Source organism: Orbicella franksi, chromosome 2, assembly GCF_964199315.1.
Source record: "Orbicella franksi chromosome 2, jaOrbFran1.1, whole genome shotgun sequence".
Lineage (NCBI taxonomy): Eukaryota > Metazoa > Cnidaria > Anthozoa > Scleractinia > Merulinidae > Orbicella > Orbicella franksi.
In genome coordinates, this window is record NC_138146.1 from 10859512 (window position 1) to 10877309 (window position 17798).

The 17798-nt window shown below is 41.0% G+C and overlaps 3 protein-coding genes and 2 pseudogenes across 4 annotated transcripts in view; 4 read left to right on the forward strand and 1 right to left on the reverse strand.

Moving 5' to 3' along the window:
* LOC145480087 (uncharacterized) overlaps window positions 1–17798 on the forward strand; it is a 337189-nt pseudogene that overhangs the window by 113390 nt on the left and 206001 nt on the right. The gene's annotated exons all lie outside the window — the stretch shown is intronic.
* LOC145480039 (uncharacterized) overlaps window positions 1–17798 on the forward strand; it is a 206449-nt gene that overhangs the window by 8986 nt on the left and 179665 nt on the right. The gene's annotated exons all lie outside the window — the stretch shown is intronic.
* On the forward strand, window positions 10837–11792 carry LOC145480028 (uncharacterized; annotated as a pseudogene).
* Window positions 11881–12821, forward strand: LOC145480040 (uncharacterized). Its single transcript, XM_081458538.1, has one exon. It carries the CDS (start codon window positions 11881–11883, stop codon window positions 12346–12348), a length of 468 nt encoding a protein of 155 aa, XP_081314664.1. The 3' UTR covers window positions 12349–12821.
* The window catches only part of LOC145480020 (uncharacterized), a 202077-nt gene continuing 197163 nt past the window's right edge, over window positions 12885–17798 (reverse strand). The window contains exon 2 of the mRNA XM_081458516.1: window positions 12885–14422. Coding sequence (XP_081314642.1) covers window positions 13145–13876 — 732 coding nt within the window. The 5' untranslated portion in view covers window positions 13877–14422 and the 3' untranslated portion in view covers window positions 12885–13144. The remainder of the gene's footprint in view (window positions 14423–17798) is intronic.

The following is a 17798-nucleotide window of genomic DNA, read 5'->3' on the forward strand; positions in this document are numbered from 1 at the left end:
GTGGCCCTAACCAGTACACTATATACACCAAACCCACGAAAAAGGTCCGAAAAGAATTCCCTTGTTACCCCTCCTGAGTCAGTTGCATCTTCCCCAATGAACTTAACTGAAACCCTTGCTTTAAGATCTTCATCTTCAATGCATTCAAATGTCCTAGTTACTATATCCTTTCTAGTTATTTCAATCAAAGTAAACTGCTCATTTGGAAAACCATTCAAGGTTTGTTCAAATGCTTCTTCCAAGGACTTTGGTGGGACTTCTTTAATGGACTCTACAGCATCATAGACAGGAGCCTCCTGAGTACTCAGGCTTTGGTCAATAGCACATTTCAGAAGAAAATCATCAAGATTGCTGGTATCTAAAATGCATCAACAAGGACCAATTTTAAAGATCTATCTCAGAAAGCATTTGAACCATGAACACTTGACATTTTTCTTGGACACCTTTTTTTGGTGTCTATAGAATGAAGACACTTCACATAATGTCAAGGCTTATATTTAAATTATGTCATATTTGGATTAGTGCTCTAATCCCCCTGGGGGTACTTTCTATAATGGCCTATATGGGGAGGCTCTGCCTGAAAGAGGTTCCTCTCACAGGCTTCAGGTACATGCGTAGTTCATGTGTTATGTTTGTTGCCGCTGTTTGCATTTTATTTCTTGTTAAGTTGAAATGGCCAAAGAACAAGAGTGTTTATGATTTCAAATATAACATAAACTATTAAGAATCCCAACTGATTAGAGACTGACCAGTTGGATATTTACACAACGCGGTCAAGGAGTTGAACTCGGGGCTACTGAGAACAAATCCAAATAGCGGTAGGGTGGAGGATTTGAACCAGGGACCTCCAGATTTCAAATCCAGCGCCCTAAAGCACTCGGCCACGCCGCCTCCACATAAGCCAAAGTACACAAGAGGAAGACAAGCGAAACATACGAACTGGCAAAATGAACGGTAACAAATGGAGAGGAAAGATGGCACAAAACAAAGCAAGGAAAAACCTGCAACTGTTGTTGAAGAACTGCAGCCTGGGCGAAAAAGACAGTACTATGGGGTTTCTTAAACTTTCTGGAACAAAACAATAATAATAGTTAGGATGTGAGGAGAACAGAGGAGAGGAGAGGAGAGGAGAGGAGGGTGTTTAAAAGCCAAAATGTTTTTCTAGAGAAGTGGGGTGGGAGAGGGGATGTGTGTGTGTGTGTGAAAAATCCATTTTAGTGGGAGTTAATAAATAGTTCTGGAATAAAACAATACTAAAAGTTGCAGTGTAAATCAGAAAAATATTAGGAACACAAAAACCTATAAAAAAGGTTCAAACTTTGCCACTCACGCGTGGCTGAATGGCCACTTTAATAATGAACGCCCATGTAATCGACAAGGGAACTTTTCGCGTGAGGAAAACATTGGAATCCAGGCATACCACAATCACAATTGAATCGGACAATAACTCAAAACCATTACCATTCTTTTATGAACCCCATATTAGCATTTTAGTTCCTCACAAGTACTTTTTGGTTCTTATTGTAGTTTGTTCTACTTCGCACTTTTCACTGTATATATTTTAACGATCGCGCCTTTTATCCGCTATTTGTCAAAGATTGCAGACTAGCGATCAAACGCCTGTGATTTTAAACTGTTTTAACCAGAGAACGTTTGTAAATTTTAAATATGACTTATCCTGGTTACTCGTCCATTTTGTAAAACATGTTTATCATGCGCGCTTGTTTACAGTCACGCAGTAACAGTTTCACACCAATGTTTCGGGGTGTTTACGTTTTCTAGTTCGTGCTAGCAGATATATATTGCAGCCCATAGGAAGAGTCGCGTCCACAGAGATATCCACCAGTGATATAAACGATTTCTAACTTTTTGTAGCCAAGATATTTCTAATATAATTGGTGCAAGTAAATTCACTTTTTAAATCAATTCAAATCACATTGTTTTACGTAAATTTCAAATTTAGGACTGCCACAAAACACAGTGGTTTGGCCGTAAAATTATAATGTTGATGATGAAGAGGTCGACGACGACTATGGCAATTTTAAAGCCGGCTAAAGCGGACACCTGTAAGACCCTCGCTAATGCCCGCCTACTAAAGGTGTTCCCTTAATAGAGTTTGGTCCTACAGGTGATGTGAGAAGAAAAGATTGGAACTTACCGAGGGTAAGAGAAAAGATAACTTTTTTGTGGAAAAAGAACAGTTATCAGTGTGGTCCATCCCACAAGTTCAACTTATATTGGGCATACCTTAAGGGCCCAATTATTTTCTTTTTTGCAAATATCATTCCCCACCGGTTCTTTTTTCCACAGAGCCTCAACCTTAATCATTTCCTTCAGTTGAAACAGTTGATTTAGTTGACAGGCCAACGTAAATCGCTTTGATTAGGTTGCCGCAAACTGAAAGCTGATTCAATGTCACAAGTTGGCTCGATTTCCGCCGCTCTCTCTGGTCCGCGTGCCTCCCCGAAACAGAGGCTGGTAATCAAGCCTATGTAACAAGGCGCTTTGTGGCTTTTGGCTTGGGCCACAAAGTGTTTTATGGCCTTTTGATTACGCCACAAAGTGCTTTGTTGTGTTTCGATAAGCCGCAAAGTGCTTAGACTTGGTCTTTTAAAATAATTCTAATGAGTTTCGACGAAGCATCCAGTTTTCAAAGTAAACTGTCCTTTAGGTTACCACACAGTGCTTTGTGGCTAAAAACGAATAACCACAAATGACTACGTATCGAGTATAATGCCACAGTGTGCTTTGTGATCTTTTACTCTTCAAACCTTACACTATAACAGTGAATAATAATGACAGTCCACTGATTGCGACTGGAATCCGCTGTATCTATATTTTAGATAAAACAACGGAAAGCTTCAGTGACTCAGATGGAAAGCTTCAATGTCGCGTTTTGATTCTGTCAGCGCTGCTAATAAAAAAGGAAAACTGGGGACAAATTTGAAGATCGCAAACGAAAAAAACTAATACAGTGCTCAACAAAATAAGGAACGGAAAACGATTTTGCTTGGCAGTTTGCTACTTTTAATTTAGCGTGCTTATCGTCCAAATTTCGAATAAAACTATTCAACCACATAAGTCCGTAATTCAGTCATTGAAAAGATAAAGAAGAATTAATGCCGAAGCTTCGCTAACCATCATATTGCCCTTTTCACGTTAGCCCTTGAACTGAATTGTCGTAGTTGTTTTTTCCCTCAGAGGTTTTTCGTTATACGACGCTTAAACATCACTAAAATGAAGAATAGATCGCCTGAAAGGGACATGACTACGCTTTCCCATATTTTTTATCGAAGTGAGCTGAGGTTCGTAGGTCAAATACTGCTACCAAACCCGACCCCGTTGAATAGCAATTTTGCTTAGCCACGTTTAGTCGCCCGTTTAGTCGCCCGCGTAGTCGCCCGTCCGCTTTTTCGATCGTCCCCACTGACGGAGAGCCTGGAACAGGCTATTCGACACATACAGGAGAAACGGACACACGTTCGATTGTTTCTGATTCTAGACAAAACGCGAAAATGTAATCTGAGAAAAAATACTTTTATTGCTTGTATTAGTTAAGTTTAATGTTATTGTTTCCATTTTTTTAGCACGCACATGTTTTAACGAGTTTTTATTACTCTTAAATGTTACGTGGTTAAATAAAGGATTGTATTGATTGTATTGTATTGTAGACACCAATTACAAGTCACGCCACTCATTACTTTTGGCGAGAATCGCAAATAAAAACCTAGCCTGTGAACAGGCACCGGCTAGAAGGGTCTGTTCGCGGCTTGAAGGGCCAAGAAGGAACTGGCTGAGGGTGAAGTGGCCGAGGGGGAATGGTGTGAGGGTTGCGGAAATGATTAAGGGCCGTTCCAAACGCTGCTCCACTCATGCGCCAAACCTAACTGATGAGTTAAGTACGCCAGAAGAGCGGAGTTTGAATCGGTTTGGTTCGGCAGGTTAGGTTTGGAGCGGCAAACAACGTTAAATTCGGCAGGGTCTGCCGCAATATGCGACTTGAAGCGGCGGCTGATTCATACGGCGTTTTCCTCATGTGCCGAATTTAATGCATAAATTACTCTTATGTTTTTTGATATAACGGCATTCATGATTGGCTCAAACATGAGTGGCGTGACCAGTCATACATGAAGCTTGAAGTCGTCGCTAAAATTAGAGGCAACATAAACTCTTTGCATTTCGAAGCTCACCTTTATGCATTCGATTTATGAGAAATGGAACTGTATAAGCGAGTTTCTTCAACGCAAATTCATTCTTTGCTGTTTCTTCGTTTTAATAGCCCAGCTTATAAGGTTTCTCATTAACAGATCGACTTTACCGGGAGAGAATCTTTCTAAATAATATATAGATTTAGCCAAGCCTAAAAGTGGAGCTCCAAATTTCAATAATCAACCATAAAGGAAAAAAAGGGATTTGCTTTTCTTGGCTCAGAAAATCTAAAAATGATCAATTGTGAGCATGTAATTGTTCAGCGTGAGGTTTCACTATTCTTCCCAGTTTAATTTTAACAAACTATACCCAATAGGCGAATCTTTGCTGACGTCATTGTTTACATTTTCCTCATTAACATACGACTTTGCGCATAGAAGGCATCATGCTAGACACGATTTTACTAAAAAACTTAGAGAGCTTGTGAAACTTAGTAAGTGGTGAAATTTTTGGCTCTTTGGGTGTAATATTCGAGGAGAAATTGGCTTTCAAAAACATCAAAATTTCTGTGTGGCAAAAGCGCTAATGACCTCATACATTCTTTGTAAAATTTTGAGGTTTCAACCCTCGTCGCACAAAAAGTATTCAATACATCGCGCTCAAATTCCTTGGAAAGTTAATCGTACGTTGCCCTTTCAATATTCAGTATTAACCTCTTTGTAGCTCCATCAGAAACTGTATCGCTTATGGTAATGAGGCAGATATTGTAAACAAAGATTCTCCTATAAGTGTTCCCAAAATTTTACAAACAAGAGACGATTGTGCAAGGAATATGTCGGAAGAAAAGTCAACAATGCGCCAGGGGTTAATGTGCGCTGAAATTTTGCCATTGCACATACTTCCTCAGTCTCTCCCAGAGTATTAACCTGGCTTGCGCACGCGATCTAATCGAGAAACCGGTACCTGGTCAGCGGTCATTAAAAAAAAAAACCACGCGACTTCGATGAGCTCTTACCCTGAACCCACGATATGGTCACGTGATACTGGTCAGCGGATACCTTGTTTTAACAGCTGTCAATTATTTGTAGCATGGATGTCCAATATCAGATACGTACCTATGGTAATGGTGCTACTCTTATATTTCAAGGTATGGGGTTTGGCGTACTGACAGTGACGTGAAAACCAAAATTTTTGAAATCGATGGGTTACCAAATTTTCCAAGGTATGGGGTTCTGCTCGGGAGCCTTCGCTGCGCAGGAGTTCTGCTAAAATGTTACTGCAAGTGCAGTAAAAAGAAAACAATGTTGACGATACACTTTGTATGCTCCCTAGTATTGACTGTTGTAAGTAAGGTTACCAGTGAGCACTGCACAATGTAGTTTGCATAATATTTCTATAGTGAACTAGTAGTAATTAGTGATAAGAAAATGCATTTTAACAAAAGGGGCAGGGTACCTTTTATGAGTTAAAATCTGTAGTTTAGTTAGGTGAAATCGAGTGTTGTGTTATTACAAAGGTACTGAGTTACCTCAGTACCTTTTTGAGCCAGAAAAAATATGAGAAGGTAGTTCAGTTAAACTGGTATCTCTTGGGGTTGAATTTGAGCCAGGCCCACAAAGGGAAATTGATATTAGTTTCCGGTGCCTTTTAGGGATTTCTTTCAAATTTCCCATGACAACAGCTGTAAATTTTATACCTGAGTCCTCCCTTTTAGATGCTCAGACAAAAGAAAGTTTGTTGAAATCTTTGTGAAATAGGGTAAGGGAGACAATGAATCATTACCAAACAGTGCAAACAAAAACTTAACTTCTTTCCAAGGCAATTTATTGGTTTTAAACAAAACTGCTCGTCACTTCATAGTTTTTGCTTGATGCCACATTAAATAAAAGCACATCGGAAAATCTCATTGTTAAAGGAGGTCACTCCAAAAAGCTTACTTTTTTTGTCTTCCCCTATATCAAATAAACATTCAGCTTTTCCACTCACCGAAGTTTCAGCCTCTGAAGTGCCCGCTATCCTGAAGAAATGCGTCTCGAGGGAAGCGACTTCGGAGACCACCATTTTGAAACTGTCTTGGCAGCCGGACCGTGTTTATGTGACGTCACTCCGTCCTACTCGAAATTGGCGGGAAGGAGAAAAACCTGCAACTGACTTGGCATCCTTAACACAGTCAGGAAAATCTATTTTTTTCCAAGCGATTATCCACTTCACAATCTTGAATGCTATCATCTTGGAGTTTGAAAATGTTTGGATCAAAATAATACGGCTCAAGACCAGCCATAACCTAGAGTGGTAGTTAAGGACGTTAGCGCTAATTGTTTCTGCGTATCCTTACTGCGCACGCAAATTTACACGTCACTTCATGCATGAGAGTGCGCGCTAAGTAACAAAATGAACAATGATAGGGCAGATGGCCATTTGCTATAGCTTTGCCTGGATTTAACATCCTTGGACGTTCGGTGACCCCTACTTTTCTTTCCAGAAACAGATTTTATTTACAATTATCTCCACATTGTCCGAAAATGAACAAAAAATCAATGTGGGGAGTTAAAAAAATTCAAGAATTCTGTCCACGGGACATCGAATCCTGCCATCTTGTGGCTGCAAGGCGCGTGAAACTATGGTCACTAAATACGAACTTGTTCTTTAAGAAACCTCACCAGCTGACTAAATTCACTTAAAAGGTCCACTTAAATAATATTTGGCAGAGAATATTTCACTTCAAAGATCTAATTACAATAATTTTGGGCTTACAGACACTGTGGCCTTATTCGGTAACGAAGCCCGATTTTTTCAGATTTAGGGTGTTCTTCGGGGCACATTCTCTCCAAAACGAAGTCAATGAACCCCTATTTTTTTACATTTCTGACATAACTAACTCATCATCTTACAGTGGTAAAAGTCTCAGAAAAAAAATCACTGTTGGAACATTTTCGCGCGATCTTGGGAAGCCATGTGGACAAAATCTCTCGGACGGAATGACGTCACGAAAATGCGGCCTGGTTGCTGAGTACTGTTCAAAATGGCGGCAAAGATGTTACAATTTTGGGCTTCTTTGGAGAGGAGGCTTCTCAGGATAAAACTCCCCCCACTAAACATTATTGAAAGGAGAAATTATAGACATTACAAACCTGCATTGTTCCGTGAAGAGCTAGAACACTTCCCCTGAGAAATCATCGAACTCGAAGAGACACCAGAAGGAAGCTGAAACGCCATCAAGGACCTATTCCTAATAACAGTGCTGACAAACACGCACCTATTGTTATGCGTCGAGTACGTGGATATTCAGTTCCGTGGTTAACAAGTGATCTAAAAAAGCTTACGTAAGGAAGAACGCGGTTGTCACCACAAAAAGGCATTAATTACAAACAAAGAACTACACCGGAGTAATTATAAGCGGTCAGATTTGCTCAAAATGAAGTCAACCAAAGCTACTGGTCTCGATGGAATTCCTGCCCGGTTATTAAAGGATGCAGCAAATGAAATATCAAGACCTATTGCCTACCTTATAAATTCATCAATTTCTACCTGTATGATACCATTTGAATGGAAAAGTGCTAAGCTAATTCCAATTTACAAATCTGGAGATAAGAGCGACCCAAATAACTATAGCCCGATCTCAAGTTCTTCCGTTAATTTCTAAAACAATGGAACGTGCAATTCAATCACATTTTGTGGTTTTTCTTACAAAAAAGCAGTTCCTTTTCAGTACATCAATCAGGATTCCAGAGGAAACATTCCACCGAAACTGCTACTGTACACTTTGTTGACCATATCTTAGAACAAATGGATAAACAGAGGATTACCGGATCCATTTTTGGACATCTAAAAAAAGCATTTGACCTAGTGGACCACCACTGTCTGCTGCATAAACTAGAACATTATGAAATTAGAGGGGAAATTCTAAAATTGTTTGAAGATTATCTTACTACTCGAACACAGAAGGTCAAATACAACCAAGACGTGTCATCCAGTTTAACTATCGGCTATGGAGTCCCCCAATGATCTATACTGTGCCCGATTTTGTTTGTGGTATACATCAACGATCTCCCGCAAAGTCTGCTAGAGTCATCAATAAGCATACACGCTGATGATACGGTTATCTACTATTCTGACTCCCCGGAAACTTTTCGGGCCCGCAAAGCTATTTTTAGATCATCTGTATCTAAAAACAGAGAGGTGTACACGCCTGGAAGTCCTTGTATGAACAGAACCTCTGTTCATATTAATAATCGGCATGTGAATAAAACAGATGTGTAATCATAAGGTTTGAGATTTTGCTACGGCTTTCCGGGTGCGAACACTTTTCGGGACCTTCGAGAAACGGGCCCCAGCGCAGAAATCATCAGGTTCTACAAAACGACCTAAACAATGTCGAAAAATGGTTAGCAATCAACATGCTCGTACTCAGTTAGAATGAAAACGGACGTAAAATGACGATTTTCGTTTCATATCTCCCAATCAATTCTGTGAAAGTAGTAATGGACGCTCATATGGGCAGTAACCAATCAGGAGCCGAGAAAGACAATAGGCTATTGTTTGGAGAACAATGGATTCTATCGTTCTCCAAATCCAAGATAGCGCCTTGAAAAATCGGACCAATCCGGAGCCAAATTAAGAATTCAAGATGGCGGCGCCCACGAAAGTCGGCCATGTTGGAAAACAGCCCACCAGCCTCGACGGAGGACTGGGATCGGTCTCATGGATTTCCATGGCGACAAAAATTTCGCCAGGGTCACGCCAAAAATGTCACGCAACTTCAAATTCGATACTTACAGTGTCCTGTGGTCCTAAACGACAGTGGTCCGTCCGGCAAGTGGCCAGACTGAGAGACTTGGGCCCGAGTCTAGCCTATATAGGGTGTGACAAAGCATCATGGGAAAATGACCGCATCGGGAACCAATCAGAATGAATTAAAGTACTCACAGTGGTTGGCTTCCCCAGTCCCCCTCAAACATCACACAATGTCAAATGTCACGAACTTTAATAGCAAATCTTTTGCGCTAACATTAAAAGATATGACGTCATTGCCATGTTGATCGAGTAAAAAGACCAGTTTCTATCGTCATCACACAATGTTTCAAATGAACTTTAATGTCCAAAACGTTTTCGCTAAAATTACAGAAAGCTGGTTATTGTGTCTCAAATAAGATAACACTATCAAAAAAATGGAACAGAAATAATTTGATCTAACGTAAATGCAATCGTTGACGAGTAGCAAATAATAAGCGAAGGCAAAAATATATAGGGTAAAAGGTGAGAAGAAAAATAAAATACAATTGAAATGCTTCAAGTGGAAATGAATTGCTAATGCAGTTTGCAATAAAATCTAAACTCCTTGATCTCGACTGTTCCCTTGAGAAAAGCATCGTTCAAATCCATACACTAATTACAAACAAGGTGTGTGCGTGTTTACGAATGGTCAGAGAGTGTGTCATGTTAGATGAATGTTATTTTCTCAGTATACAATAATGTTATCATTGATCATTGCTTTTAGGACATGTGGTGGCTCCTAACGGAGCCGTTTTTTGTTTTGATGTTTTACTTACTGCTCCAGAAGTAAGTCTAACGCATTCATGAGGAGTGCGATTGTCTCTTCCTGTTCCGCTACTCTTTTACGAAGAAGCAACTCCTTAGAATTCCTGATATATTTCTCCGGCACTCTTGCCATGAAGTTTTGGTCTAAAAAATCTTCATCTTCTTCAGTCTTACCTCCCTGCTAATCTTTGGTGACGGCGTACCATCCACTAAAGAGTTGCTAGGAAGAGAGAGATCTTTCTCCACTTCCAATAGCGTTTCTGAAACGTCGAAATTTTTAGCACACTCCATTATCAACATGAGTCGTTGTACTCAAAAATAAAAAATGCTGAAGTATTTATACCCTTCAGTGCTTAGCGCATAATCAAATTGCCGTGCGCTTTGTCATCCCTAGGGCTATCCAAAATGTCGCGCGCTTTGCGTTAATGAATAGGTGTACCTACCATCCCTTGATATGTGTCGGTAAGACTGAAAAAAAATTCCTATGATTTATTCTTGTCAGTCTAGTTCATTTGTAGAATTTTAAAAGTAGTTTTTTGCCTGTCAAAGTGATCGGAACATTTTTACCCAACGCATCATCAAATTGCCGTGCGCTTTGTCGTCCCTAGGGCTATTCAAAATGCGGCGCGCTTTGAAAGCGTTAATGAATAGGTGTACCTACCATCCCAGGTCGGTAGTCTACTTACTAAAGCATATTAAAAGACTTATCAAGCAGTCTTTTGAACCGTATTGTAATCAAATGGTATAAAAATCGTTGTCGAACGAAAGACATTCAACTCGTGTATCGACAGGCTTAATCTGGTGTGTGGTCGGTGGTTTCTTTTCCGACTCTTTAAATTTCCTGGCTATTGGCAGTCACATTGATGTCAGTAAAGAATATCCTCCTCCTCCTCCTCCTCCTCCTCCACCTCCTCACCTCCTCCTCCTCCTCCACCTCCTCCTCCTCCCTTCCTCCTCCTCCTCTCCCACCTTTTCATCCTCATCCTCCTCCTCCACCTCTCCTCCTCCTCCCCTCCTCCCCTCCTCCTCCTCTCCCACCTTTTCATCCTCCTCTTCCATCTCCCTTTCTCCTCCTCCTCCTCACCTCCCCCTCCTCCTCCACCACCTCCTCCTCCTCTTCCACCTCCTCCTCCTCCACCACCTCCTCACCTCTCCCACCTTTTCACCCTCTTCCTCCTCAAGTCCTTTGTTTTCCCTTTCTTCCATGATCGTAACGATCAACTAAATCATCAATAATTATTTGCCAAGAATAAAAATAATGCTTCAACTGCCCTAATTCATTTGAAGTAAGGAGTCTGTGAGCGAAACATGTCCTTATCGTGCCGTTATTGCCAGAGACTCTTTACGCGTGAAGACAATAGAATCCGTCACGAGAAACAGTAGTCAAAGGAAAAAACACAAGAGGATATCCCAAAGATCCCATACCCAACCGAAAAGCACCATGGGATCCCTAGTGGAACAGAAATGGGAGAAGCGTTTCGGTTCAAGACACCCTCTAGTATTTTGGTCGTGGGCCCTTCTGGTTGTGGTAAGACTTGTTTTACCGAATCGTTACTCTTGGATCACTTGGAGGAATTGTTTGTAAACCCTCCCCCTACGATTCATTATTGCTACGGGGCGTGGCAAGACGGATTTAGAGGCATGGAAGATGCCGGTGTGCAATCTTACGAGGGGATTCCAGAGGCAGACCATCTCAAGGCATGGTTTTCGAAGAGTGGATTCCTCGTATTAGACGATCTGATGGTAGAGGGATGTGAGGATAAAGCGTTGCTAGACTTATTCACCAAACACTCTCATCATCAAAATATCACCGCGTTGTACTTGTGCCAAGACATGTTTCCACCAGGAAATTACGCAATGCCCACTATATCGTAGCCTTCAAAAATCCAAGAGATCAATTAGGGATGAAGAATTTACTGCTTCAAGCGTTTCCCACTTGCTGGCAAGACATGATGGACGCGTATCAAAAAGTGACCGAACGACCGTTTGGGTACACGGTCCTGGATTTACATCCCGCCAGTGATGACAGGAAGCGAGTGTTTAGTCACCTCCTGATGCATGAAGGATACCCGCGCTGGCATCGAAGAAAGAGAGAGGATGTCTGATCCTTGACCAAAATGGTATATTAAATATCAGTTTAATCGACTCGGCTCATTTGAAGCACGTTGTCTTGGGTGAAGGTCGACGAGAATCATGGATGATCGTTCAACAGATATTTTTGGCCCCGTAGAAGATAACAATGATGAAAACGTAGAAGAGGAAGAGGTGGACGAAGAGGAGCCTGAAGAGGAACAGGAAGAAGAGGAGGATAGTAGCAGCTCCGATGAGGAAGAGGAAGCGGACGACGATGAACCGGATCCGTGGAGTCCGTTACGTCAAAATGTCGGGGAAGATCTCAAAGAAATCTACCTGAAAGAAGTCCAGCAGTTCCTGGATAAGGGAAAATCCCAAAACTATGCCGAAAATGCTGCTTTTAATGCCCTATTACCTATAAGTAGAAGAAGGCTACGAAGGACTTACTTAGAGCGTCTAAAATGGACTCACCGTATCAAACACGACGCAATACACCGTAAAGTTATGAAGACTCTTCGACGCTTTATTGAGGAAGACGACATGGATTTTGACGATGATGACGAAGAGGAAGTAGAAGAAGAGACCTGAATTAGCCATGTGCCTCCTATAAGAGTGTGTGACTCCAGGGTTTTAGTCATTATTTTTAACACGCCACACATGCAAGATGACTTGCTCCTATCAACTGTCAGGGAATGACCAGAAGGCCGTCTGTAAAAAGGCCTACCACAAAAAATATTATTCAAGGAACAGAGAACGAATCCTGGCCCAACAAAAGAGATATCGTGCAGAGAACGTCGGAATTCTCAAAACCCGTCGTAAAAGATGGCATGAAAACAACAAGGAACGACTCGCCCGCAGCTAGAGAGCCTATAGCTGGTTTTCACATGACGTCACTAAAATTCGAACTACAAAACTATTGATCTTCCTGAGATTTTACTTAAATGATGTATAAGAGCGGCTGAAAACTAATATTCATCCACATTTTGGCTCGGAATGGGTTCTTGGTTTTGTGATAAACTACGCTTGAATTTTTAAGCTTTTGCGTGACGCGGCATTTACATGACGGCCTAGGGACCGTTCATTTTTCATAAGGTAGGGGGTGGTGGTGGGATTTGGGGGTGGCCATGCGAAAAAAAAATGGCTTTCGCGGGGGGCCATCCCAAAAAAATAAGGGTAAAAGGGGGGTCACGTGAAATATTTTAGTAAAAATTTTAAAATGGCATAATGTTTGAATATCAAAAAAATTGCTATAGAATAAACATAGAAGGCAGGATACAAATTTATTACAAACTTTCCCCCTGCTTTAAAAAAAACGTTTGGCGACAAAAAACATTTGTAGCTACTGAAAAGAAGTATTTAACACTGTTATTTTCGAATGCAACTTTCACTGGCACTCATCTTCATCTTCGCTGTCGTCGAGTTCTTCGTCGCCGCTTGTGCTGTTATGGGAGTCTCTTTCACCAATGCTCCAAGAAGCAGCAATGCCTTCCGTCAGAGTGTACTCTTCAGGGTACATGAAGGTGTAAACATAATCTCTGACTTCCTGCTCAAGGTTGGGGGTGATTCTGCTTCTTGCAACATTGGTGAAATAATTCCCTTTCAAGAGCTGTGCGATGTATGGCCCATCTCTTCTAAATAACGACGTGGCAACATCCTCAACTTTAATACACTCTTCCGGGACGGCCGTTCTAGGAGGGTACACAAGGCATTGTGGAAGATCATTTCCTAGCGGGTTTCCAACACAGATTCCATAAACTCGTTGGACGTTGTTTTCAGTCCGCTTCCTCTTTCTTTCATTTGACTTTCTGCGGTTTTCTTTTTTCCTTCTCCTTTTGTTGATGTGCTGTTTGAGTATGCCCTTGAATATGTTGTTATAATTGCTCTTCTTATTTTCTAGTGCTTCCATGTCCTGCGTGACCTTCATCAACTTAGCTTCTATACATTTGATCTGTTTTACATTAAAACTGTGGGCAAATTCTTCGCCCTGCTTTAAAGCAAGCCCACTGGACTGAAAGAGTGTGGAATCGTGTTCCTTTACATCTTTCCATATGACATTCAACTTTTCCACCATTTCTCTGTGCTCTCTGATGGAAAAGTAAAGGCAATTGTAAGACATTCATGCTTGCAGCAGAGGAGTGCTCTCAGAGCTGGCCAACCAACACTGACTGAGAAATGCCAGGACATTGACACAAAGTGACAGCAGGGCAAGTGCTGAGAGCAGTGAAACGGATGAAAGTGACAATGATGAGTATGACAGTGATGCCATTGACTCTGGGGGAGAAGATGACTCAAGTGACGTCATTCTTGCATTCATCAATTCAGATGAGGAAGATGCCGATGAGAGGCCAAATGCTACACGCTCAGGGCGAGCCATAACTAGGAGATCCGAAATTGACTTCTCTTTCTTTTGATTTGTTTTTTAAACAACAGCTCTCTGAAGTACAGGGATTGTAAATATTGTCTTCATAGTGAGCACAATAACGTGAAGTAGGGGGATAATAGAGAAATATTAAAAAAGTTGAAATCTAAATATTGTTTGTTCAAATTTTTTTTTTGGGGGGGAATGTGAAAAAATTGGTAAGCTGAGGGAGGTCAAGCGATTTTTAAATGGTGCTTCCCAAATCCCACCAGCCCCCCTCCCTCATAAAAAATGAACGGTCCCCTAGAGAACTGTCATGATGGTTAAAAAAGTAACTTATTTCAGGGAGCTATCTGAACAGTTCATGTCTTAGAAAAAGTATTATTTTAATGTTTTAGAGTTCCTCGAGGGATAAATTCACGCTTTTGTAGCAAAACTCAGTGACAGATGTTTCTGTTGGTTTCCGGCCGCCATGTTGGTGCCCATACGGATGGGCACCAGCATGGCGTCTCCATACAAATCTCTATAAATTTGGGTAAAAAATTTCTCCACATATCTCGCATAAGAAAAATTGCTGTGACCAGAATTTTGGCGAGAGTCTTCGCATATTTACCTTCTTTCATTTCCCAGATTCTGGACTTTATCTATTGGTCGGTTTTGATTTTTATTTTGATCTATTTTGAATTGCGTGACACTGAAAACCAGCAATTGTCAACAGAACAAGGAGCACATCAGAAAATACTGTAAAAACAACAGGGAACAGATCAACGAATATTGGAGAAGTTATTATGCCAAGAATAAGGAACGGATCAGGCAAAGACTTCATGACCAAAAGCAAAGAAAACTAGGGCAGAATATCGTACGTTTTGGGGTCAGGGACCAAGACTCTGTGAAACTGGAAACGAGTCTAGTTCCCAACACTTTCTGGAATACCGACGGTCAAGACTTAAAATTATAATCAATTCTTCCTTTGGAGTTGTTAGTATTCAATAAACGTTATAAAGACTCAGACTCTTTGTTTTGTTTATAACAATTTAGCCATTCACTTCCACTTGAAGCATTTCAATTGTATTTTATTTTTCTTCTCACCTTTTACCCTATATATTTTTGCCTTCGCTTATTATTTGCTACTCGTCAACGATTGCATTTACGTTAGATCAAATTATTTCTGTTCCATTTTTTTGATAGTGTTATCTTATTTGAGACACAATAACCAGCTTTCTGTAATTTTAGCGAAAACGTTTTGGACATTAAAGTTCATTTGAAACATTGTGTGATGACGATAGAAACTGGTCTTTTTACTCGATCAACATGGCAATGACGTCATATCTTTTAATGTTAGCGCAAAAGATTTGCTATTAAAGTTCGTGACATTTGACATTGTGTGATGTTTGAGGGGGACTGGGGAAGCCAACCACTGTGAGTACTTTAATTCATTCTGATTGGTTCCCGATGCGGTCATTTTCCCATGATGCTTTGTCACACCCTATATAGGCTAGACTCGGGCCCAAGTCTCTCAGTCTGGCCACTTGCCGGACGGACCACTGTCGTTTAGGACCACAGGACACTGTAAGTATCGAATTTGAAGTTGCGTGACATTTTTGGCGTGACCCTGGCGAAATTTTTGTCGCCATGGAAATCCATGAGACCGATCCCAGTCCTCCGTCGAGGCTGGTGGGCTGTTTTCCAACATGGCCGACTTTCGTGGGCGCCGCCATCTTGAATTCTTAATTCGGCTCCGGATTGGTCCGATTTTTCAAGGCGCTATCTTGGATTTGGAGAACGATAGAATCCATTGTTCTCCAAACAATAGCCTATTGTCTTTCTCGGCTCCTGATTGGTTACTGCCCATATGAGCGTCCATTACTACTTGTGAAATATTGCTTGCAACTGCCTGCTCCTTGAAACATTCCTTGGAACTGCCTGCTCTTTGAAACATTGTATCTCACTGCCTGATCTCTGAAACATTGCTTGCAACTGCCTGCTGTGAAACATTGCTTGCAACTGCCTGCTCTGTGAAACATTGCTTTCAATTAACTCTCTGCTCTGTGAAACATTGCTTGCAACTGCCTGCTCTGTGAAACATTGCTTCCAGCTACGTGCTCAGTGAAACATTGCTTGCAACTGCATGCTCTGTGAAACATTGCTTGCAGCTACCTGCTCTATAAAACATTGCTTACAATGGCCTGGTCGTTGAAACATTGCTTGCAATTGCCTGTTCTGTGAAACATGCTCTCTGCATTAGGTGAAACCTTGAGGCTATGGGAGCTTTTCAAGCAAATATAAGGCTAATTTCCACCTTCGGTAAGTTCGTTGGGCTTCGCGATGGGTCGCGATGAAAAATATCTGTGAGATTTGCAAGCTTAAATTCCAACTTAGCGGACGTTTGCCGGCGATTAAAGAAAGCAATGCCGGGCTTCGCCTTTGCGGTGGGTCGCGCTATAAAAATATCAGCGAGGTTTGCGAGCTTAAATTCCCACTTGGTCGGCGATGTAGGAAAGCCATGTTTGGGGAACTATCGAGCATGCTCTTGGTGAAATCTCGAGGCGATGGAAGCTTTTGACTCAAATTTATGTTTAAATAATATGTTCTTACGGCTCGACATGATTTCAAACACGCCAAACAAGCACAAAGACCGCGTGGTCTCGCGGGATACGGATAATTTGCATATGACGGGAAGGAAAAAAAAAAGAAACTCGACCGAAACTTTGACGCGACCTGCCTCAGACATCTCGCGTAAATATGTTTTATAGGAATATCAGGGCTGAAATTTGCGAAATCTTAAGAATATTTAAGAATAAACCTGAGGCTGAGATTCTGAAAAGAATATAATGTGTGTTACAAATTTGTAAATACAATACAATTATATGTTTTTAACTAAACCGTATAAAATTTTTCCTTTCTCTAAACGGCATAACTTGCCAAAAAGCAACAAAAACAGCACTAGCCATTTGTTCGATGCCAATAACCATTCCTGCAAGATGTTATGTGCGTGATATCAGGCTGGCTCCAAAATTACTTCAACACCATCCAGACACCAAATACATCCGAAAACAAATATGTCATGCGCTATAATCTAAGAATATTCACAAGAATATTTTCAGCCTAAAATCGGAAAAATAGGAAGATTCAACCACGGCGGAAAAACAATATTCTTATAACAAATAAAGAGTGTACTGAATAAACAAGACGAAGGACTTTTCTGAAAGTCTAGGTCCGCTCTATTCCTCCCTCGAGAAAGTACTTGTACCGACTTATATCTTATACCATAAACTGCCGCTTATGAGCACCCCTCCCCCCGCCCTCCGTAAAAGGCCCATCTACCTGCAAACTAGGCTATAGTGTTTGAGTTTCACACTCAAGCGCTGCTATCTGGCTCTCTCTCTCTTTCTTTCCATTAAGGGATGGTTTGCTTTTATAAAAAAAAAAATAAAAAATGTTCCAACAGTAAACGTAAAAGTAATTATGCAAACTAGTAGTAATCGTAGACTTAAGAGTACGTTCTATTTTTGGTACGTTTGGTATGTTAAAAAAGCGTAAATTCTAGGGACAACATTTTGTGCCTGACCTGTTAGGTAGGCGTGAAATTGGTCTCCCTTTAGCAGGGGCGAAAACAAATGAATTGATCGCAAAGCACGTGCATACGAGAGGGTTTGTTCTCGTTTATTCATGTATTACG

What these genes read in the sequence shown, in the direction of transcription:
- LOC145480040 (XM_081458538.1), top strand. Translation starts at nt 11,881, where the DNA reads ATGGATGATCGTTCAACAGATATTTTTGGCCCCGTAGAAGATAACAAT.